The sequence below is a fragment of the Aquarana catesbeiana genome, linkage group LG04, assembly GCF_042186555.1.
Source record: "Aquarana catesbeiana isolate 2022-GZ linkage group LG04, ASM4218655v1, whole genome shotgun sequence".
NCBI classification, from domain to species: Eukaryota; Metazoa; Chordata; class Amphibia; order Anura; family Ranidae; genus Aquarana; species Aquarana catesbeiana.
In genome coordinates this window covers 527,036,966-527,060,554 of record NC_133327.1, presented here as the reverse complement: position 1 = coordinate 527,060,554, position 23,589 = coordinate 527,036,966, and the positions used below count along the sequence as shown (strand labels likewise).

General features: G+C 43.3%; 1 protein-coding gene across 1 annotated transcript in view; it reads left to right on the top strand.

Annotated features, from left to right (window-relative positions):
* Positions 1-1,243: 1,243 nt before the first annotated feature.
* The window catches only part of SYNE1 (spectrin repeat containing nuclear envelope protein 1), a 513,156-nt gene continuing 490,810 nt past the window's right edge, over positions 1,244-23,589 (top strand). The window contains 2 exon segments of the mRNA XM_073627830.1: positions 1,244-1,522; positions 13,388-13,449. Coding sequence (XP_073483931.1) covers positions 1,444-1,522; positions 13,388-13,449 — 141 coding nt within the window. The 5' untranslated portion in view covers positions 1,244-1,443.

The window sequence follows — 23,589 nt, the reverse complement described above, 5'->3', positions numbered from 1 at the left end:
CTCAGTGGGGGGATTCCTTCATCCACCTCGATTGTGTGGATGTAGAAATCTATGCTCAACTTTACCGTGTATGTAACTGAAAAGATTCCCAGCAGAGGTAGTAAGTCAGTCAATAGAAAGCCCTGGTTCACACTAGAACGCATTTCAGGAAAATCACAATCCGTGCACCTTTCCCGCACCGCGTTCAAAACGCACTGGCCTTGCGATCTGCAGCAGGTGTCAGTGCAATGTTAATGACACCCCAAATGCAGGTCACAAACGCAGTGTGTTTGCCTGTACTGGATCACATGGGACAAAACTGCCATGAAATCCAGTTGCAGGGCGTTTCCAAAAGTATTGGATGCGCTACTTTGGTGTGATGCGGTGTGATTTGAGCAAAATGAATGGGCTCAAATCGCACTTAACTGAATTGCATGTGAATTGCACAGGAATGCAGTGCAATTCATGTGCGATTCATAGAGGATTTATGGTTTGAACTAGGGCTAAGTGGATTCAAACATGCTTAGGACAACACACAGATTTATACTTAGATGCAAAATTAATAGAAAAAAATGTGGCAGACTCGATATATATATATATATATATATATATATATATATATATATATATATATATATATATGTATATATATGTATATATATATATGTGTATGTGTATATATATATATAAAATATATCTGAACAGTAAACTAACCTTGGGTCATTCAGAAATATAAATATATATAGTATAAAAAAAAATGTGGCAGACTCGATGGACCACTTTTTATATATATATATATATATATATATATATATATATATATATATATATATATATATATATATATATATATAATTATATATATATATATATATATATATATATATATATATAATTTTTTTACACACACACAAATGTTTATATACATATTTAAATATAAAAAAAATATACAATATATATATATTTTTTATATATATACATATATATTTATATATATATTACTATGTATATATTGGGTCATTCAGAATAGCGCTATATTGATTTGCGTAGGAATGAGAAAAGTGAAAACCTATAGCTCTTACCTCCTATGACATCCCCTCCGTACACTACAAGCAGCATCATCTGATGTGTGCAGAAAATTGCTTGCTTCAGCGTAACAGCTTGTTTTCCTTGGGCTGTCCTGAGCTCAGGATAGATGAACTAGGTTGCTGACATCACTGATTCCTCCGAACGGATTGGCTGTCCTTTGGGAAGATGGAATTGCACATCAGGAAGACACAATGGTGGAAGGGGATGGAGCAGAGATCACTATTACAGAACAGCCGCCTGCCAGTAACCCTGTGGATGGGATTCATATGATAAAACTGAATCATACACTGGAGCATGCTTTGTGGGATTAATGGCTTTTTGTAACGACAAGGGACACAGAGCAGCTGAGATCTTCCTAGATTGGGGTGGGCTAGTATGGCTTTGTACAGAGAAGTTGGTACCCGGAAGGTTACTTCGGTGAATTTAGTTACAGGATTTTTTCAGTATCTCCGGGGTAAGTCAGCCTAATACTACTAATCATTGTTTTTATTATCTAATGAATATCTGTTATTTTCTGTGGTCAGTAATTAAAGTAGGATGCATAAACTTGTTATTACACAGTGGGGTAGATTTGCAAAGAGCTGTGCAGCTCGATTCCACACAATTTTCTTTTTTCTTTTCATTTTTTTGGCTTTTTTCTTTTGTTTTGTTTTCTTTTGCAACTTTTGCAATAATAGTATTTTTTCAGTTGTACGGTGTTTGCCACAAGGGATCTGCTGTTGTGGTTGAAGTTGTATTTATAAATTCTTGTGCAGATTAAACTTCCTGGGAGGCAGCTAAAGATTCCATGGTGCCCTCAGATAGCGCCGGTTATTTATGTCATGTGTACATAATTGACATTAACACATTCTTTGTAAATTATTCACATGCTGTACATTTGCAACAGTGTATATTTCATAGCAAGTATACGAGTCTTCATACATCATTGTCAGTGTCTGTTGTGAAAGACATCTTCAGATGTGAATGAATTGTGCCCATGCAAGACAGATAAGAACATTTCTTTTTTTTTTTTTTTCTAAGGCCTCATCTCACATAGTAGTACTTAAGCATACGCCCGTGCAAGGTCCATTTTTGCCCGCACAGAGTGTTCTGTGCATCTCCATGCAGACGACCCTATTTATGTCAATTGGGATGCACCGGTTGCACAGTCCTAGCTGCTGCTCCTTAGTTACTTGGAGAGCCACAGTCTGGTCTGAATAATGTGTCCGGGTTTCAGTCCACCCGTATCCTTTCCCCACCGCTGGGCCATTCACAAAGCGCATGATGCTTCATTTATGCGCAGTAGGGAACCAGCTGTGAAGCCGCAAGGCTTCACTGCCGGTTTTCCTTAGCCGAGATGGCGGCAGCACCTGAGAGCCATTTGAAAAATCGGCTCGGGGAAGACGCCGCTGGATTCGTGAACAGGTAAGTGTCCTAATATTCAAAGTCAGCAACTACAGTATTTGTAGCTGCTGACTTTGAATTTTTTCTGAAGGAGCCTGGAGCTCCTCTTTAAGGCCTTCTTCACATGACAGCCTATATAAACTCATGACAGGCTGGCAGTGGCCACCGCTGTTCTCATGTAGCCACACACCAACGATTACTTGCAGTTAGGGACAGATGTCAGAGCTTGGTTGCCGTTGACATTGTACAGGCTCAGACATCTGTCCCTAACTGCAGGTAACCCCGTAGTGTGTGGCTACATACAAACAGCAGTGGCTGCTGTCAGCCTGTCATTATTTTATATAAGCTGAGCCACTGTCAGCCTGTCCTTAGTTTATATTCGCTTGCGCCTGTCATACCTGGCACAAGAATCCACTGATTTTGCCGCTGGAAACCAGTGTATGCAGATAAATGGTCGAGTGAAAGAGGCCTTTCTGAAAAAAGGGCACCGCAAGTGCTAAAGAGCCATAACTGTATCAACCACCAGATACCACCATGAAAGAGTCCACCCACAAAAGTGGACAACAATACCACAATAAAGTCAGAACCAGGGCACAGATTGATTGAAGATCCAAACTGGTGTAAAATACACATGTTGGTACCTATAAAGGAAAAACTTCAATCCCATCAGTTGTTTAACCACTTCAGCCCCAGAAGATCTTACCCCCTTCCTGACCAGAGCATTTTTTGTGATTCGGCACTGCGTCGCTTTAGCTGACAATTGCGCGGTCGTGCGATGTTGTACCCAAACAAAATTTACGCCATTTTTTTCCCACAAATAGAGCTTTCTTTTTGTGGTATTTGATCACCTCTGCGGTTTTTATTTTTTGCACTATAAACAAAAAAAGAGCGACAATTTTGAAAAAAAAACAATATTTTTTACTTTTTGCTATAATGAATAACCCCCAAAAATATCTAAAAAGACATATTTCTTTCTCAGTTTAGGCCAATATGTATTCTTCTACATATTTTTGGTAAAAAAATTGCAATAAGCATATATTGATTGGTTTGCTCAAAAGTTATAGCGTCTACAAAATAGGGGATAGATTTATGGCATTTTTATTATTCATTTTTTTTATTAGTAATGTCGGCGATCTGCGATTTTTATCGTGACTGCGACATTATGGAGGACACATCGGACACTTTTGACACTATTTTGGGACCATTGTCATTTATACAGCAATCGGTGCTATAAAAATGCACTGATTACTGTGTAAATGACCCTGGCAGGGAAGGGGTTAAACTGTCATGTCACATGTCTTTGTTTACAAAGGCATCTCCCCGTTCTGCCTCTTCACACCGCAATCACAGGCAGCCGGTGAACATCGAGTTCCCGGGACCCGCGGGCACGCTCCCGCTCACGCGTCCGATAGGCGTCAAATTCAAAGGGACGTACAGGTACAACCATTTGCCTGCCTGTGCCATTATGCCGAAATACATCTGTGTGTGGCGGTCAGCAATTGGTTAAAGGAGAAGTTTGAGGTATGTAAACAAATAGGCATAATACTCACCTCCTTGCTGCAGTATCGGTCTGATGATGCAACTGTCCCCCACTGGCTCTAAGCCCGAGAACTAAACAATCACATGACTGCTGATTACTCTACTCATGGTCAGCTCTGAGCAGAGAGCGCTTACTGTCAGTGCCAAGCTCACTGGAGCGCAGGTCTGGGGAGGGGGCAGGATCGGCTGATCAGGCATCTGGGTGGATCCCGACAAAATTTTCAGGATCCTTCTGTGATATCTGCCATTAGAAAGCATTTTGCCTGCTGTCAGCTGATTCTGACCCTGCACACCCGCAAGACCCTCATGATCTCCCGGGAATGCACGGTGCAGCGGGGAACAGCTGTGAACGCCGATCTCCCTAGTATAGATTTTTAGCTGTAAGCCGCTGGAGATCGGCGTTCACAGCTCTTTCCCGCCGCACCGAGCATTCCCAGCTGTTTCTTCCTGTGTGCTCCTCCCTCAGCCTCCTCCGTGCCCTTCTCTGCACCCCCGTTCACTGCCAGCCCCATGTTCTCCTCCGCCCCTCCTGTCCGCTGGCCCCCCTCCTCTCCCGCCGGTGTTCAAGAGCACTGTCAAAGATGTCTGAATACATGAGTATAGAGGGCAGGGGCATTGTTCGGGGGTGGCTATTGGGGCTATAGTCCCAAATATGGGGCCCATAGCCCCGAGGCTCTTGCCGCAGGGTCCCTGCCTAACCAGCGGGTTGCGACTGCTGCGGCAGGAGGCCTGGCTGCATGAGAGAGGCGGAGGAGAGGAGAGAAGCGAGCGGGTGGACTAGCAGAGATGACATCTCTCTCCGCCCGCTCCACATCAGTGCTCTTCACAGCCGGGCCTCTTCAATTTGGGAGCAAGGTGTGGCGACATTATTTCTCACTGTCCGCCACACATCAGCGCTCTTCTGCCCTCACAGCACGTGCTTCCTGTCATCGTGGAGCTCCATTTTTCAGCCAGACCCCCTTGCTTCAAAGTCGGAGGTGCAGCGGGTAGCAGCGAGATGACATCATCTCTCACTGCCCGCCAGGCATCACTGCTCTCCTGCTCTCACTAAATGGACCAGTGCTGTCAGCCTGCCACCAATGCAGCGTCAATGCACATTTGGTGGCACTGGCTTGCATGGCAAGTGACAATCCACATCAGTTGGTAAGTGACAACCCACATCAGGCAGCCGGTGACGTAGCAATTGACAATCTGCAAATGGTGGCAGGAGATGTGGCAATCTGCAAATGGTGCCAGGAGATGTGGCAAGTGACAATCTGCAAATGGAGGCAAGAGATGTGGCAAGTGACAATCTGCAAATGGTGGCAGGAGACGTGGCAAGTGACAATCCACATCTGCTGCCAGGTGAAAGTGGCAAGTGACAATCCACATCTGATGGCAGATGACATGGCAAGTGACTTTCCACATCTAGTGGCAGGTGACGTTGGCAAGTAACACGCTGCATCTGGTGACAGGAGATGTGGCAAGTGACAGGCTGCATCTGGTGGCAGGAAATGTAGCAAGTGACACGCCTAGAGCTCCCACTGATTCTGCAGTATGGTGAGTTGAACCACTTCATTATATATTAGAATGTAACAATAGAAATAATGCACTTCAATCACAGACACCATATTAACCATGGTGCCATGATGATTGAAGCGCCAATACCAGCCATCGCCCGTGAAAAATTGTTTACCATCCCCCCCCCCCCGCAGGCATGCACAAAGGTTGGTGACCGCTGCTATGGGCTCTAGCCCCAGATCTTTTGCAGACCTACCAACGCCCCTGATAGAGGGTCACGTTAAATGTGCAGTGACCTCTCCAATTATACAGCAAACTGGTGCCACATTGCCTGCTTGGACGCCTGCGCCTGCGCCATGTCATGTACAGAAGGGGGAGTGTGCGGGGAGTGCAGAACCTGTGTGGGAAACTGTGCAGGAAAATAGGCGGGAACTGGGAGGAGGGAGACCTCAACGGAGCCCGGTACTGAGGCGGCCGCGGAAGTGGAGATGTTCACTGATATCAGGGTTCCCAGTGGATGAAGGGACCTTCATGCTGTCCTTTTCTGACTTTCAGTAAGGAAAAGAGCTGAGTGCAGAAGCTGAGGTAAAAAGAAACAGTCCCCTCCCTCCCATAGGCTTTATTTATGTGGAGTGACATGAAGAACATTTTATGTATAATATGAAGAGAACCTGTCACTGGCCAGCTACATTTCTTATATAAAGTTCAAGAACATTGGCTGCGGGGGGGGGGGACTGTCAGGAATTGGACACAGTTAACAAGATCGCTCCTGTGTCCTGTGATAACTGAGCAGAGTAAACTGTGATTACTCTGCTCAGTTTATGAATGAACAGGAGCCTCTGTCTCCTGTCCATTCATCTTTAGTGCTGAGAAAGGGACTGGGGATTATGTGTCCTCAGTCCCTTTGTCTGTCTCACAGGGGAGATGTTAGGGGGCTGTTTAGACCCCTGACATCTCACCAAAGCCCCCCAAAAAAATTTAAAAAATTTGTAAATAAATTTCAAAAGAATTAAAAAGTGTAAAAAAAAAAAAAAAAACTGACACCACTCTCCCCTGCCCTACCAACATTGTCCACTGCCCCAACCCCCTCCCCCCCCAAAAAGCATTTTTTAAAAATGTAAAAAAAATTATTATTAAAAATAAAAAAAACGACTGACACCGTCCACTGCCACATACCACTCACCCCCCATCCCCTTCCCCAAAAGCACTGTAAAAGAATATTGAAAAGTTGATTTAAAAAATATTTTGCCGTGGGGGGGGGGGGGGGGATCTGGGGGCATTGCGGGCGCAAAGTGCCACCTCCCTGAAAATAGTTTTTGCAAGTTGGGATGTCTGCATAAGAGAATTATGGTCAAAAAACCTTGGTCCTTCTCTTTTATTTCATATTCAAATTTTAGCTTGCAATCATCTTTATTTTAGGGCTGCCCAGGATCAGAGCAAAGAGGATCTTCCAGTGATATCTGTTTTCTGTGACCTCTTATCAGTGACCAGGATGTAAAGGGGGAGGGAAAACACAAGGCCTGAATGATAAATGACACAAGCCAACAGAAAGATTTTGCACCTTTATTATACAAATTCAATTAAAGCAATTAACCATAACGACAATACAAGATGGAAAGGAGGGGGTGGGTTGTGGGGGAGTATGAGTCCCATTGGGACACTTAGTTAGCCCTGTGGTCCCAGCAGGAGGCACAGACACTGCAGCAGCCACAGACGAGGCACACATCTTCAGAGCAAAATTAGTTTTATTGCGCAAATGTCCAAAAAATCCTTTTTGGCCATATTTCAGCTTTAAATTGAGTTATGGGGTTTTAGCCATAGCTCATGAAATAGATTCTTATATAATTTTTTGGCTGAACATCTCACAAAACAAGGCTGCAGTTGTTTCATCAAGGACAGTTATGTAATGTTTTTAACAAGAATTGGTATGTAAAACAATGACTATTTTGTTCAGCAAGCGAACCAATTTTCTGTTCTCCAATAAAGAATTACGGCTAAGGAAAATCACTTGACTACCACCGCTCCATTATTTAGGCTGAGCACTGAGGCCAGCAAGAAAATCAATAGTCACTTCTGGGGACGTCAGGGCGAGATAAAGCTTTATACACAAGGTTAGAAGGGCACTTCCTTCTCTACTGGAACTCTGTGCTGTTTCAGTCACCGGCTATTGTACAGGTTTATCCATCCTCTTATTTTTGTTGGAAGTGAAGCTGCACTGTAGGAGGAAAGTGCAAAAAACTATTTATTAATACAATGGTATATAAATTAGGTCAGGACACATCTTATATGAAAGTGCCAGCTTTTATTACTTAGGTCAACAAACACACTTGACTGGAGTGTAGCATGTTGTGTCTTCTACTGTATGTTAATCTAGTCATAGACGGCTTAAATTTTGTCTGGTTGCTGCTGATTTGGCTGAAATTTAAGCCATGGGTGGCCCTACAAACAACATCTAATTCAGCAAATATCAATTTAAAATCATCCAAGCCAAGTGGAAAATTGATCCTATCAGATGCAGCCACCGTTAAAAGGTTAGTTCACCTTTACCAAAAGAAAAAACTGCCTGCGCTGGTAAGGGTCGCCTGTGGATAAAAACAATCGGTGCAGCTTTGACCAAAGCTAAATAATGCCCTTGCTATAGGTGTAGGCCATTTACATACCACCCAAAGCATGTCTGAAAAATTCATAGAGATGGCATAATCCGTTCTAGCAACAAAGCAGGACATAATGATGCCATCTCTGGGAGTTTCTTTTATAGGTTTACATAAACTTCCCACAGTTATAGCAAGGGCAATATACAACTTTAGTCAAAGCTGCACAGTTTGTTTTTACCTGCATAGGCAGTTTTTGATAACGGCGAACTAACCTTAAAGTAACGCCACAATTGCCAGTGGAGTTTCCACCATGTACACTGTTTATCCATGTATAACCAGTTTACTGTCTAGTGCTGAAATAACTGATCCACAAACCCTCATTCTTTCTTGTGTAAGCCTGCCATGTGCCTAGATGTAGGAGGCCACCCCGCTGTGAAATATGAGTAATAGTTAGGAAGAAGATATGACTCCACACAGTTGCAAATTGTTATAGAATGAGTGACAGGCAAGATTTATATATGTTAGAGCAGTGCTTAGTTCACAAGGACAACTACATAAAAGTTTATTTTTATACCCCATTGTGCTTCAGGACCACTTTAAAAACTATGCTGTCTATGTCTTGAAGGAGCAGTCTTCATACAGAAGCATGCTTTATAGCCCTGATTTACTAAAGGCATGCATGTTGGTTTATTAAGGGAAGTTGGCTATAATTTTCCATGCAGTGTGAGGCTTCACAGTTGGCCTCACACTGCATGGTGCGAGCCGTGCTTCGCTTTGTGAATGGTCCTGACCTGCATCCTTCTGGGACGTGAGGTGTGGCATATTTCCGCTCAGGATCACCTAGCACAGGGGCCTCCAAACTTTCGAAACAAAGGGCCAGTTTACAGTCCTTCAGACATTAGGAGGGCCGGACTGTGGCCATTAGGCGTAGAAAAGGTCCCAATGTCGGTGGGAAAAAACAATGTCCTGTCTTTGGTGTCATTGGGAGGAATAGTATCCCATCATTGGTGCCATTGGGAGGAATAGTGCCCCATCATTGGTATCATTAGACTTCATTGTTGGTGTCATTGGGAATAATTGTAAAAGAATGTCACCACCACACTCATCACATGCCCGATGAAGGGATCCTGCGTGGTTCAGAAACGTTGCAATCTGCTGTAACAGTGTGATCGCTGCTTAAAAGCTTTGCACCCACTCTGGAGAGTCTTAGTGTGCAGGTGACATTCTTTTGCTCTGATTTGACACGGTTCCATCCGGTGGTTGCTTCAGCTCCCACTTATATGCACGGCCATTTCTACAGGAACATGTGCTTTGGGATTAGTGCGCTGGAAGTATTGGGAGGAATTGGGGCCCATCATTGGTGTCATTGGGAGAAATTGGACCCCATGATTGGTATCATTGGGATGGATTGTGCCCCTTTATTGGTATCAGTGGGGGGAATTGTGCCCCACTGTTGGTATCAGTAGATGAAATGGTGTTCCAAGGGCCGGAGAAAGGCATTAAAAGGGCCACATCTGGCCCCCGGGTCACAGTTTGGAGACCACTGACCTAGTAGATCGGAGCTGAAGCGAGAGTGGGTATTGTACTACGCATGTACGTAACTTGACATTATAGATCAGTTATCAGTAGCTAGAGTATTATAGAGATTATACTATTAGGTTTTCAATTTCATCTTTAGAGCTTTTTCTATTCCCACTGAAAAATGAAAATGGTAAAGGTATCAAGTCCTGCAGAATACAAGTTTTCAATGACAGTGTTTTTGAATCTATGTCTTGGTGTATATGTTTTTCTTGGATGTTTATTAACAGGCAACTCAAGCTGGGCAAAAAAACGTGATGTGTTCTGTAGATTTAATTGTAGCACCTTACTGTTCATTATAATATCTCTCACAAACCAGCAGTAAATCATTATGGCTGCTTCTAAGTTTTTTAATTTAATAGCATCTCTTGCTCTGGGGTTAAGGTTACTGGCTGCAAAGCTCTAGATTAAATAACCAACTGGTCCCCGATGTGTAATCCCCTACCTGATTACAATTTAATTTATTAACAACACATACACTATAAGATTATCTTTTATGTGCTTTGAAAACAATATAGCATAAGCTGAAATCCCCATGAAAGGAGCATACATGTTTAGGGCTGTTTTTCAGGACCTGTCACTATCAAGTGTTATGGTCAGCCTCATGTTTGCAGAAGCCTGTTCAGTATTACATTGTATATCTCTCCTTTCTATCTCTTCTTATAAAGGAAATTCATGGGGAACAAATCAATTATTTACCAACTAATTTCTCTTCATGGAAGACTTATAAATATTTCATAGGGAAAATATTCCAGTGCTGTAGACAACGTCTATGTGGAAGTGAAGTTGTGGGGAGATCTGTAAAGCCAGGTTTATTTTACCAACAAGGATGTCGGCATCTATTTCCTGTCGAGGGAAGGAAAGATATATCACTGACAGCTTGCTCTGATGAGAGATTCATTTGTAGTATACAAACATATCCGTTATAGATGTTTTGCTATGTATGACCAGTTTTAAAAATCAGAGGAAACCAACAATGGCTAAGATTCTATTAGAATTTTTAGGGCTGTGTCCATTTAAAGTGAACCTGTCCTGGATTGAAAAATGTCTAAGGTAACAACTCTACTAAAGAGCAAACACGTTGTGATGGGGCAATTTCATTGATCTCTAATAGCCTCATGTAACATGTTTCCAACAAGTTTCCATTTTCATATTATCTTCTGCAGCATATCTCCAGCCACAAATGTAATATGTCCATTATCTCTGACCCTCGTTTCCTCTATTATGTCTGCAGGTTCTGCCAGTTCTCTCAAGCATTGCATATTTTGAACATTACATGTGGCCCTTTGCTGATGTTGGGTTGCACTTGAAGACCCCTTTAAGTTGACAACCACCAGACTAAAGTGTATGGCCTGGTCCTAAAATCCAAGGGCTCCACTGTGGTACAGGAATTACTTTAGAGAGTAGCTGACCTGCCTAAGTTTCCCCCTCACCCCCAAAAAGAAAAAAAGGAAATGAAAGGCGAGAGCGTGTGGCAGGGTGACACAGATGGCATAGATCCCAACTGTCCCTGTTTTCGAGGGACTGTCTCTCATTTGGAACTGTCCCTCTTTCCTGCTCATTTGTCCTCCATTTTGGTCTGATCTATGTAGTTGTATATAAAATGCACTACGTATTTATCAAAAAGTGTTTTACCATGTTAAACTTTTCATGCAATTTCTAAATTGCTGCATTTGTAAACTCCAAAAGCCAATATAAAGGAATAGAAGTAGAAAAAGCACTTGTCTCCCCGCAGTGTGAGCGGCTCGTCCTGCGCTCGATTCATCGCGGAGCCAAGCTCCGTTCCCTGCGAGCGTTGCGACGCAGGGGGACGGAGAACGGCGCCAAATTCAAAAAGTGAAACACACAATACATACAGTATACTGTAATCTTACAGATTACATTACTGTATGAAATTATTCCACATCCCTTTTGTCCCTAGTGGTTTCTCCAGTGGCCTGCATCCAGTTTTATATTATAAAAACTGTTCTTTCTGCCTGGAAACTTGACATTGTCCATAGCAACCAAAAAGTGTCCCTTTACGTCAAAAGTGGCTTTAGACCAGCTAGAAAACAGTGATAGTAAATTAGAACACTTGCAGAATTGAGCGATAGTGAATCGTGGGGAAATTTTTTTTTGTTATTATTATATATATATTTTTTTAGTTATTTATATTTATTTATTATATTATAATTTATGATTTTATGTTTCAAACTTCATCATACCCGGGATATCTACTAGACTCTTGTTTGGACAGATTTAAGTGTGTTATTGTTAAGAATTACAGGCCTACAATATAAAACACCAAATTTCCATGCAAAATAATTGTACCGCTTTCAGCACCTAAAATCTGACATAATCATACCGCCAGGGAGGTTAAGGGCTGATGGGGGGTGTGTCCTATGCCTACATATTTTTGCTAATTGGTGTCCCTCATTTCCATCTCAGAAAGTTTGGAGGTATGCAAATAGGAGCACCAGCTAACACTGGATATATTAATTTCAGAACAGGCAGTTCATTCTCCTCCCTAATACATCTATTAATAAACATGATAAACAGTATACAATATGATGACTATGATGTCATATGATGATGATGTTTTTGTTGCGGCTCTTATGCCAGTTTTGTATTTTTATTTTATTTAGGCTTTATGCACACAGCTGTACAGTGGCCGTACAGCAGGAAGAGCCTACATAATCACTTTCCTGGGATCCACATCTGCCATGTACAGACACCCATTGAGATAAATTAGAATATCCAGCTATACAAAGTAAAGCATGCACATTTGCTGTGAATGAACATTATCTTCGTTCGGTGCATGCGTTCATGTGCGCGCAGGTGTTCTATGCAAGCCCTAGGGCATAATTGCATACAAACACATCTAATTCATCTTAACAGGCAGCTGTATGTAGCAACAGTGGGTCCCAGAAAGTGATTACGCAGACTCGCCGTGCTGTACGGCCTCTGTATGACCATGTGCATGAGGCACTAAAAAGTACCTATAACAGCTTTTAATCAGTTTTTTTTTTTTTATGTCTACAACTTTAATAGCAGATCTTTCAGGCTCATGCACAGAGGTGCATATTGGGCCATATAGCATAAAATGTATTTTATGCTATGCCATATTTTGGCACCTGAGCGTAATAGGTGTTGCATACCTTCACCTGTACAAATGAATTATAGGATACAGCTCTACGCAGGTATACGCAGCTATGAGTGTAAACATGGGGTGTACATCAGTATGCATGCAGGTGTTTATGCAAATACCAGCATATACCTGCCTACAGTCGTTTTCTGTGATTTAACTTGTGCGGATGGTTGTGCCCAACATCTGTGGCTCCCGGGCTCCAAAATACCGCCACATTTTATGCTATAGGGCCCAATACAACCATGTGCATGCGCCTGTTTTTCATTATTTAAAGTATAAATCTGACAAATTCTCCATCAAATGCAGCCATAGCCAGAAAAAGAGTTCCCATTCTGCTCTGTGTATACAATTAATATACTATGAACCTGGAATAAATATGATCACATAAAAATAGTGATTCCAGATGACACAGTACACTTATAATACAGGAAAGTAATTGTTTTTTTTCTTACAGAGCACCATTCTATGTTTTATGTGTAATCATTTATGAAGTATTGGATAATGCACATTTTCAGAAACATCGTTCTAAGGCTGAATCTGTGCTTCACTGACACTGTGTCAGTTGCTGAACTAACTCAGTGTTCTTTTTCTTCCATAGATGAACAAGAAGCAGTACAAAAGAGAACCTTCACAAAATGGATCAATTCACATTTAGCTAAGGTGAACCTCTATGCACATTGATACTATGTTGGCATACTCAGTACTTTTATAAGTCATATTTAACTTAGTTTTAAACTGCTCTTAGTATTATTAATTGTATATATTTGTGTAAAGTAGAAATGCAGTGTCACTTCAGGAAATGAAGAACTTGGTAGAAATGCAATGTTCTTATCACTTCCCGTGAGCTGGACAGATAGCAAAAACAATGTTATCTTTCTTTTGCAATAAAAGACAAACATTTTTTAAGTCCAGTTTGGTTGGCAACTATGGCTCCACGTGGAAGTGAATTAGGCCCCTTCCACATGGGGCGGGCTCTGCTAGGATCTGTCTGCTGATCCCCGCTGAGCAGGCGGATGGCTGGTCCGTCTCCGCTCCGCAGACACAGATACAGCCAACTCTCCTCTGTGGGCAGTCGGATGTAAATGGACCACCAGACAGAATTGATCCGCTAGACAGATGGTGAACAATCTATTTTTATCGGCTTGGATTGGATGTTGGCAGGTGTAAACACACACATGTCCGTTTACATCAACCCCTCCATAGAGGATAATGGAGGGTCCAATCGGTCCGCCTGAAAAATTGACAGGCAAACCTGATTGGTCCACCTGTGTGAAAGGGGCCTTATTTTCAGGATTACCAGGTGAAAATAAAAGAGAAAAGACAGAAAAGGGGAAACTAATGCAGCCACCTCATCTTAGGACTGGTAAGCTGCAATAGCTGTTTTTTGATTTAGATATACATTAAAATAAGTTTGCCAGTCAGATTTTGATGTTTATAATGTTAAAGTATAACTAAAGCTAAAATTCTTGTTTTAGTTTGAGTTAACGTGGTGAGGGATTATTATTATTATTATACAGGATTTATATAGCACCAACAGTTTACGCAGCGCTGTACAAAATAAAAGGGAGACAATACAGTTATAATACAATAAAATAAAAGAGGATTAAGAGGTCCCTGCTCAGAAGCGTTTACAATCTAATAGGGTGGGGCAGGTGGTACAAAAGGATGTAACTGTGGGGAATGAGCTGATGGAAGTGGTAAAAGATTAGTTGGAGATGTGATAGGCTTTCCTGAAGAGATGAGTTTGATTAGAACACCTGTCAGGTTTTTATTGGTGTCTTTGTCCCCGTTAGGGAGATTCACTTTCCCTATTTGTCCTTTTATCGTTATCACCAAAAGTGAAAGAAAATCCCAAATTTTGGGCTGTCACCAGAACAGAAATAGCAGAGACATCTTCTAATGGGGACACTAGATCTTATGACTCTGTTTACAACGAAGGATTCCCTTACTTTGAGAAGTGAAGGGAAATCTACCCATTGGGCTACAGGGGTTATATGCCTCCCTTAGGCTGGCCATAAATGGATGGTTCAGCAGAACGCGGCCAAATTACAATCCGTCTATGAGCAGCCTGGTTGTACTGAAGTCGATCCAGCCTGTTGTTTTTTCTTTCACCCAGTTACTGCCAGTGGCGATAACCAGTGATCATTGTATTCTGCCTAAGGGTGAGACTCCCCGTGTTCCCTGCTGGAAAAACACAATAGCGCTGCAGGAGGGATTCGGATTCCCCCATCAATAGTCAGTGTTGATGGGGATCCAATTGGGGATCCAAGCATTTTTTTTCCTTCAATCTCTTGGTTGAAGGAGAGAAAATTGAATAATGTATAGCCTGCCTTACACTATTCAAAATATTTAAAAAAAGGTTTTTCCTTTAGTTCTACTTTAACTCATCCAAGCCTTGGATTCTTATCAGCCCATCTTGCCAGCAATTTAGGCCCTGATAAGAAGAGCCATTAAACCCCCAAAACACTTTGGATTGTTCTTATGATGTTTTACAACAAAATAAACCTCAGTATTTGACCTGGTGCTCCTTTTTTTTCTGTGCCTCTCAGATTTCACATAGGTCTCTTGTGCCCATGTTCTGCCAACCAGAGCCCTTATACACTTTAATATAGTTTATATCTTTTTTTTTTTTTTTTTTTTATATCCAACAAGATTTTATTGAGTTTGCAGGGAAAGCATTACAAACATTGTAAACAGGATTACACAGTACCTCTTATGCATCACATAATCCAATAGCCAAGTAACAATCTCAATATAACAGCTAAAAGCTTGTTCCAATCACAGTTAACCTCTATCCATGTCTCACCCGGCATTAATTCCTAACAACCTGTCATATACCAGTTCCATAGGTGCTAATCCCGGTACATCTAACCATGGACCCCATATTTTCTCAAATTTTGGCATGCTTCCTCTATGTTGGTAAATCAACTTTTCCATTTTTAGAGTCGCGTTAATACTTTCAGTCCACTCCTTGACAGTCGGGGACCTATCGGACTTCCAGTGAGTCATAATCAGCCTTCTGGCCTGAAAAAGTACTCTATGCACAGCTTCTCTGTTGTGTCCCTCCCATTCGTATTCCTCCAAAGCACCCAAGAGACACGCTCTAGGATCCTGTGGAAGACTCACATTAAAGATTGAGTTAATATTTTGCACCACTCCTGCCCAATACATGTGTAACTTGGGGCATCTCCACAGCATGTGTATCAGGTCACCATGTTCACGTTTACATCTAGTAAATGTTGGTTCCGTCAGCCTGTTCATTAAATGTAACCTGTGCGGAGTATAATATGTTCTCAATAGTATATATAGTTGGGTGAGTTTTTGTGACACATTAAGTGAACATTGGTTCACTGCCTGAAAGATCTCCTCCCACTGATCCCCGTCTAGCTGTCCCACCTCTGCCTCCCACTTCTCCCTCACCCTCAAGGGATGATGTCTCATCACGGATTGCAACAGGATGGCATAGCATTGGGAGATAAATCCCTTAGATGAGCCAGCATCCCCCAGAAGGTTGAAAACCGGGGTTGGCGATAAGTGCCACTCTGAAGAGCGGCCCTGTGTCTGTACTGCGTGTCTGAGTTGCATATAGTAAAATAACATTGATGCTGGCAGATTATACGCTTCTTTTAAATCAGAAAATGTGCGCAGCACACCCTCCCTAAATATATGCTTTATATGAGTGATTCCAAACTGCTTCCAAAGAGCTCTGCATTGTAGTTTAGCTAGTTCCCCATATGTGTCATTGTGCCAAATAGGACTATATTCCGTATATCCATCTACGTTCTGGAGATATTTGGTCTTATTCCACACCTTTTGAATCAGACTGAACGTTGGGTATTTTTTATGTGGTTTAGTGAAGGCCAACGCCTCTAAAGCCATGTGATTCGGTCCCTTACCCACTGTGTGAATCATTAGCCTGTGGGATGAGTTTTGTGACGGGACAAATGTACCAATCAGATGCTGCAGTTGAGAGGCCAGATAGTACAGCCATGGGTTGGGCAATGCCAATCCACCACAGTCCTTGGGTCTCTGTAGATGTTCTAATTTGATCCGGGCGGGTCCATTTTTCCAAATAAGGGTTCGGAAAATGGCATTTACTATGTGAAATATTTTTAAGGGGATAACCATAGGGGTATTGTGTAGAAAATAAAGTAGCTGTGGCATGAGAATCATCTTCACTAGGTTTACTCTACCTGCTACTGACATTAAGAGAGAGTTCCAGGTCTTAATTTTGTCTCTGAAGCGCTGTAGGAGTGGAAATATATTTAAATGTATGAAGTCCCGGGGCTGGGACGTGATTTGGATCCCCAAGTATTTGAAGGTAGTGGCAATCGGGATGGGACAAGTAGAGCACACCTCCTGTGATTCATCTCCATCTAATAAAAGAAGGGCAGACTTTGACCAATTTATATGCAGGCCAGAGAACTTCCCGAATTTAGATATGGTCGACATGGCCTCCTGAAAGGAGGGGCCGGTGTCACCGAGTAGGAGCATGGTGTCATCGGCGTACAACATAATTTTTTCCTGCATGTCACCGTAACAGAAGCCTGTAATGCTCCGATTTGCCCTGATCCCGATCGCCAATGGTTCAATAGCCAACGCGAAGAGGAGAGGAGACAGGGGACATCCCTGTCTCGTACCCCTCCTCAGCACGAAGCTTGGGGAAAGATAGCCGGAAACCCTCACAGCGGCCTCCGGTCGACTATAGAGGAGCCTAATCCAAGAAACAAACTGGGGGCCAAATCCAAAACTCTGTAAGACCGACCACAGATAATTCCAGTCTATGCTGTCAAATGCCTTAGTGGCATCCAGTGACAGCAAGGCCCTGGAACCCATATTGTCTGCCTTGGATTGCATATTAAGGAATAGTCTTCTCAAATTAACTGCCGTCGATTTATTCGGCATGAAACCGGCTTGGTCTCCATGGACAATTGAAGTAATAACTCCATTTAATCTAATGGCCAGAGCTTTCGCTAATATTTTCACGTCACTCTGTAGCAGGGAAATCGGGCGGTACGCCCCTGGATCTACCGGATCCTTACCAGGTTTGAGTAACAAAATGATATTGGCCTTTGACATTGATCCTGGTAGGCGGCCTTCCTCCCGAGCTCTATTAAAGACTTTAAGCAACTGGGGTAGTAACTCAGTAGGATACTGTTTATATATTTCTATGGGAATTCCGTCTTCCCCGGGCGCTTTGCAGTTAGGAAAAGATCCAACCGCCTCCTGTAGTTCTTCCACTGTAAGGGGATTCTCCAAGAGCCCTCTCTGATCTTTGTTTAATCTAGGGAAATCTATCTGTCCTAAGTATTGTTCTAACTCCTCAGATGTATAAGATGTACCCGGCTTATACAAATCTTCATAAAACGCGTTTAGTTCCTGCAGCACCTTTTCAGGCGTGTTAACTATGTTACCCTCCTTAGTCCTAATAGCTCCTATAGTTGGGGACTTCTGGTATGAATTTGCGATTCTCGCCAGTATGCGGCCTGTTTTCTCGCCCTCCTCAAAAAACGCCTGCTTAGCAAAGAATCTCTTCTTGTCGGCCGATGAGGACAGCAGTTGGCGATATGCAGAAAGAGCCGCCTGCCATGCCTCCTTGGTCGAATCAGAAGGATCCGTGACATATACTTGTTCCATCTCTTGTACTCTAGTTTCAAGTTCATTTTTAAGTGCTGAAGAGTCTTGTTTAACCTTATTCATTTCAGCAATTAACACACCCCTCAAATATGCCTTAAAGGCATCCCATTGCCCAATCATCGATTCATTTGGATCCTGGGTGTGGAAAAACTCACACATGCTCCCAACTATCCCCTCGTGTGAGCGGAATAGTTTCAACCAAAAAGCATTGAATTTCCAAGGGGCTTTAGGTAATGTAATTATTGGGGCAATTATAAGCCGTATAACCACTGGTGAGTGATCTGATACACTGCGGGGCCTATGCATCACATCAGAAACAAACGGGAGCATGTTTAAGCTGCACACCCCCAGGTCAATTCTAGATAAACAACCATGGGTTTTGGAAAAACATGTAAATTGTCTAACTCCTGGGTTCCTATGTCTCCAGACATCCACCCAGCCCACCTCTTGCAACAACCGCGCCAGGGGGGTAGCCCTGGAGAGGGCAGAGGCTCCGGGTCCTGGGTGTCTATCTTCAACTGGATTTAAGCAGCAATTAAAGTCCCCCGTTACCAACAGCGGTGCTTCAGGCCTGCCATCCATAAATGTCAACAGAGACCTAAGCACCGCCGCCGTGAAGGGGGGAGGAATATATACCACCGCCAGCACACAAGTCAGTGTACCCAACCTGCAATGGAGAAAAACATAACGACCTTCACTATCAATTTCATTTGCGATTTCTTCAAAGTCCAGGTTGCCATGGATCAACACGCTCACCCCCCTAGAATAGGAGGTGTGCGTGGAGTGATAGGCCTTTCCTACCCAGGAGTATCCCAGGAAGCTCACAGTGTCCGCCGTCAAGTGGGTCTCCTGGTAGCAGAGAATTCCGGGGATGTACTTCTTCAAACACATGCGAATCATGGTGCGCTTCAATGGGGAGTGTAGTCCCCTAACGTTCCAGGATACTAATGGGATGTCCGCCATGTCTGCTTGTAGGTGAGTAGTATTGACCCGTACTTTGTGTGCACCTGTGCACGGTAGTGGATCCATTTCTGTAGCGAAGTTCTGCTAGGTTTGCCGTAGGTTTGATGAATTCGTGTCCTGTTGAGGTATCATTCGTTCTGCTTGTAACTCTTATTGCTAGGATCTTCCCCGCTTCAGTGGGGGGTGGTGAAAAAGAAAACTCTCTTGTGCTATAAACTGCACATTCTGCCAACATGGCAACTTTAGCAACGTGTGCGACATTCCATCGCTCTTTTTTACTGAAAATGATCATTCGTAAATTCAACTTTTAGTCCAATTCGCTCTCATTGCACTGCTTAGGAATATTCAGTCCCCCAGCCAAGGAACATCTGTCAACACTGGAAATAGAGGATAGGGTATATTCTGGTTGCCCATCTAGAAAAAAGGAACAGAGTAACATTTTCTAGTATCCCAGCTCTCTGCAAGTAGCCGGTTCAGTCCTTTCAGTCTTCGTCTTGTGAAGCCTGCCGTTTCAGTGCCTGCTCATTTCTATCCAACCAGACTGAAGCGTCCTTAGCGGATTCAAAGAATTGTGCTTGGCCTCTCACCACAATCCGAAGTTTCGCTGGATATAGCATAGTGTATGGGAGTTGCAAAAGTCTCAATCTGCGTTTCACGTCAGTGAATTTAGCTCTGCGCCTCTGGACTTCTGCCGAGAAGTCCGGGTAGAAGGATACCCGGACACCATTGTGGAGAACATTTGCCTTCTCTCGAGCATGTCTCAGCACTGCTTCTCTATCCTTGTAATGTAAAATTCTTGCAAGAATGGATCTTGGAGGGCCCCCTGGTGGAGGAGGGCGTGAGGGCACTCTGTGAGCACGTTCCACCGCAAACATTGGGGAGAATGCATTTTTCCCAAAAAGTTCCATTAGCCAGTTTTCAACATAGGTAGTGGGGTCCCTGCCCTCCACCTTCTCAGGCAGCCCCACTATGCGAACATTGTTTCGCCTTAAGCGATTTTCCAAATCCTCAGCATGATCGCATGCATCCCTGGCTAATTACAGTGCTGTTCTGGTATCTTGTGTTATAGGGGGTAATTGGTCTTCCATGTCACTGACTCTGCTTTCCACAGCCGTGGTGCGCTCACGTATTTTTTGCATGTCTTGCCTTAGTAATGACACATCTTCTCTCAGGCCCCCAAATTGCTCCCTCAAGGTGTTAACTGAAGCTGTGCAGTTGTTTACAGCTCTGAGTATATCAGCTAAAGTAGGCTGTACAGCGTCCGGGTCCTCTGAGCTTTGTGGTTCCCCAGATGCAAGGGCTGGCTGCTCCCCCTCCTCCTCTCCCCAGAGCATCTGTGTGATGTCTGCCTGCATAGCATGTGTCCCAGCCTGGCTGGATGACTGCTCTGTTCCCAATGTCCCAGCCATTTTCTGTGCATAGTAGATCATATCTCTAGGGGCGTCTTTACCAGTGAATTTTGGCGTCTTACTTGCTTTAGACCAAGAGTCTTTCAGCTTGTCCTGTCCGCGTGGTGTGTGCTTCACTGAGGACGCCGCGGCGCCATCTTGGATCTCCAGGCCCGTCATCTCAGTTTGTCCTTTTCGGAACTTTCCTCTGGTGCAGAGAGCCGGCGGATGATCCCCTGGGGTCTCAGGATCGTGCCCGTGCTGCATAGGGCAAAATAAAGTCGGTATGTGGGCTGGGGGAGGATCGGTTACCGGATCACTGCTGGGAGCTGTGGGAGATGCGTCCTCTCACATGCCTGCCTTGGCCACGCCCCCCCAATATAGTTTATATCTTGACTGTTAGATCGAGATACACCTGGGTCCATTGCCACCAATTTCCATCTCTTAAGGTGGAAATTTATTTCTGTCTGTGATACCATTAGGGAGTTTTTCCTTCATGTTCTGTTCCTATGATGCCTTTTATAATGGGGATTGTTGGCTGTCACTTGGACTGGAAGACACAAACAACAATAAAAACATTGTCAGACTTTCTAACCTGTCCCAATATAGTGATTTTGGTCTTTATTTTCTTTATTTCCTTGTAAACATTTAACATACTGTATTGTGGTAAGTCGAACATGTAGGGTGCCAGGAAAATCTTCATCTTTTGAAATAAACCATGTCTGAATTCAAGTAAACTGCTAATCGAGGATATTTATTATTCAAAGTGATCAATGTAGAGTGATTACCTAAACCAGCCTGTAAAAGAAGATGATGTATTACCTTTCTGGAGGGCTAATAGTGACAAAATTACATGGTTACATAGTCAGTCTAGTGGAAAAAAAGACACAAGTTCATCCAGTTCAACCAATAGAATGGGAAAAAAATGTATACAATCCTATATACACAATCCTATACCCAGTTGATCCAGAGAAAGGCAAAAACCCCAATAAAGCATGATCTAATTTGCTCCAGCAGGGAAAAAAATCCTTCCCGATCCCCCAAGAGGCAATCGGATATTCCCTGGATCAACTTTACCTACACTGGGCAAAATTATAAACACAACACTTTTGTGTTTGCCCCTATTTATCATGAGCTGAACTTAAAGAACTACGACTTTTTCTATGTACACAAAAGGCCTTTTTCTGTGTTACTGAGCACTTCTCCTTTTCCAAGATAATCCATCTACCTCACAGGTGTGCCATATCAAGATGCTGATTAGACAGCATGATTATTGCACAGGTGTGCCTTAGGCTGGCCACAATAAAAGGCCACTCTAAAATGTGCAGTTATACTGTATTTGGGGGGGGGTCCGAAAACCAGTCAGTATCTGGTGTGACCACCATTTGCCTCACGCAGTGCAGCACATCTCCTTTGCATAGAGTTGATCAGGTTTTGCCTCACGCAAACAGGTTTGCCTCACAGGTTTTGCCTCACGCAGTGCAGCACATCTCCTTTGCATAGAGTTGATCAGGTTTTTGATTGTGGCCTTTGGAATGTTGGTCCATTCCTCTTCAATGGCTGTGCGAAGTCGCTGGATATTGGCAGGAACTGGAACACGCTGTCCTATATGCCAATCCAGAGCATCCCAAACATGCTCAATGGGTGACATGTCAAGTGAGTATGCTGGCCATGCAAGAACTGGGATGTTTTCAGCTTCCAGGAATTGTGAACAGATCCTTGCAACATGGAGCCGTGCTTTATCATGCTGCAACATGAGGTCATGGTCGTGGATGAATGGCACAACAATGGGCCTCAGGATCTCGCCACAGTATCTCTGTGCATTCAAAATGCCATCAATAAAATGCACCTGTGTTCGTTGTCCATATCATATGCCTGCCCATACCATAACTCCACGGTCACTATGGGCCACTCGATCCACAACGTTGATATCAGCAAACCACTCACCCACACAATTCCATACACGCTGTCTGACATCTGCCCTGTACAGTGAAAACCGGGATTCATCTGTGAAGAGAACACCTCTCCAAAGTGCCAGACGCCATTGAATGTGAGCATTTTCCCACTCAAGTCGGTTACGACGGAGAACTGCAGTCAGGTCGAGACCCCGATGAGGATGACGAGCATGCAGATGAGCTTCCCTGAGACAGTTTCTGATAGTTTGTGCAGAAATTCTTTGGTTATGCAAACCGATTGTTGCAGCAGCTGTCTGGGTGGCTGGTCTCAGATGATCTCGGAGGTGAAGATGCTGGATGTGGAGGTCCTGGGCTGGTGTGGTTACAGGTAGTCTGCGGTTGTGAAGCCGGTTGGATGTACTGTCAAATTCTCTGAAACGCCTTTAGAGATGGCTTATGGTAGAGAAATGAGCATTCACTTCAAGGGAAACAGCTCTAGTGGACATTCCTGCAGTCAGCATGCCAATTGCACGCTCCCTCAAAACTTGCGGCATCTGTGGAATTGTGCTGTGTTATAAAACTGCACATTTTAGAGTAGCCTTTTATTGTGGCCAGCCTAAGGCACACCTGTGCAATAATCATGCTGTCTAATCAGCATCTGGATATGCCACACCTGTGAGGTGGATGGATTATCTTGACAAAGGAGAAGTGCTCACTAACACAGATTTAGACAGATTTGTGTACAATATTTAAGAGAAATAGGCCTTTTGTGTACATAGAAAAAGTCGTAGATCTTTAAGTTCAGCTCATGATAAATAGGGGCAAACACAAAAGTGTTTACAGGTATACCCCACTTTTAAGTACACAATGGGGTTTATTTACTAAAGCTGGAAAGTGCAAAATCAGGCTCACTTCTG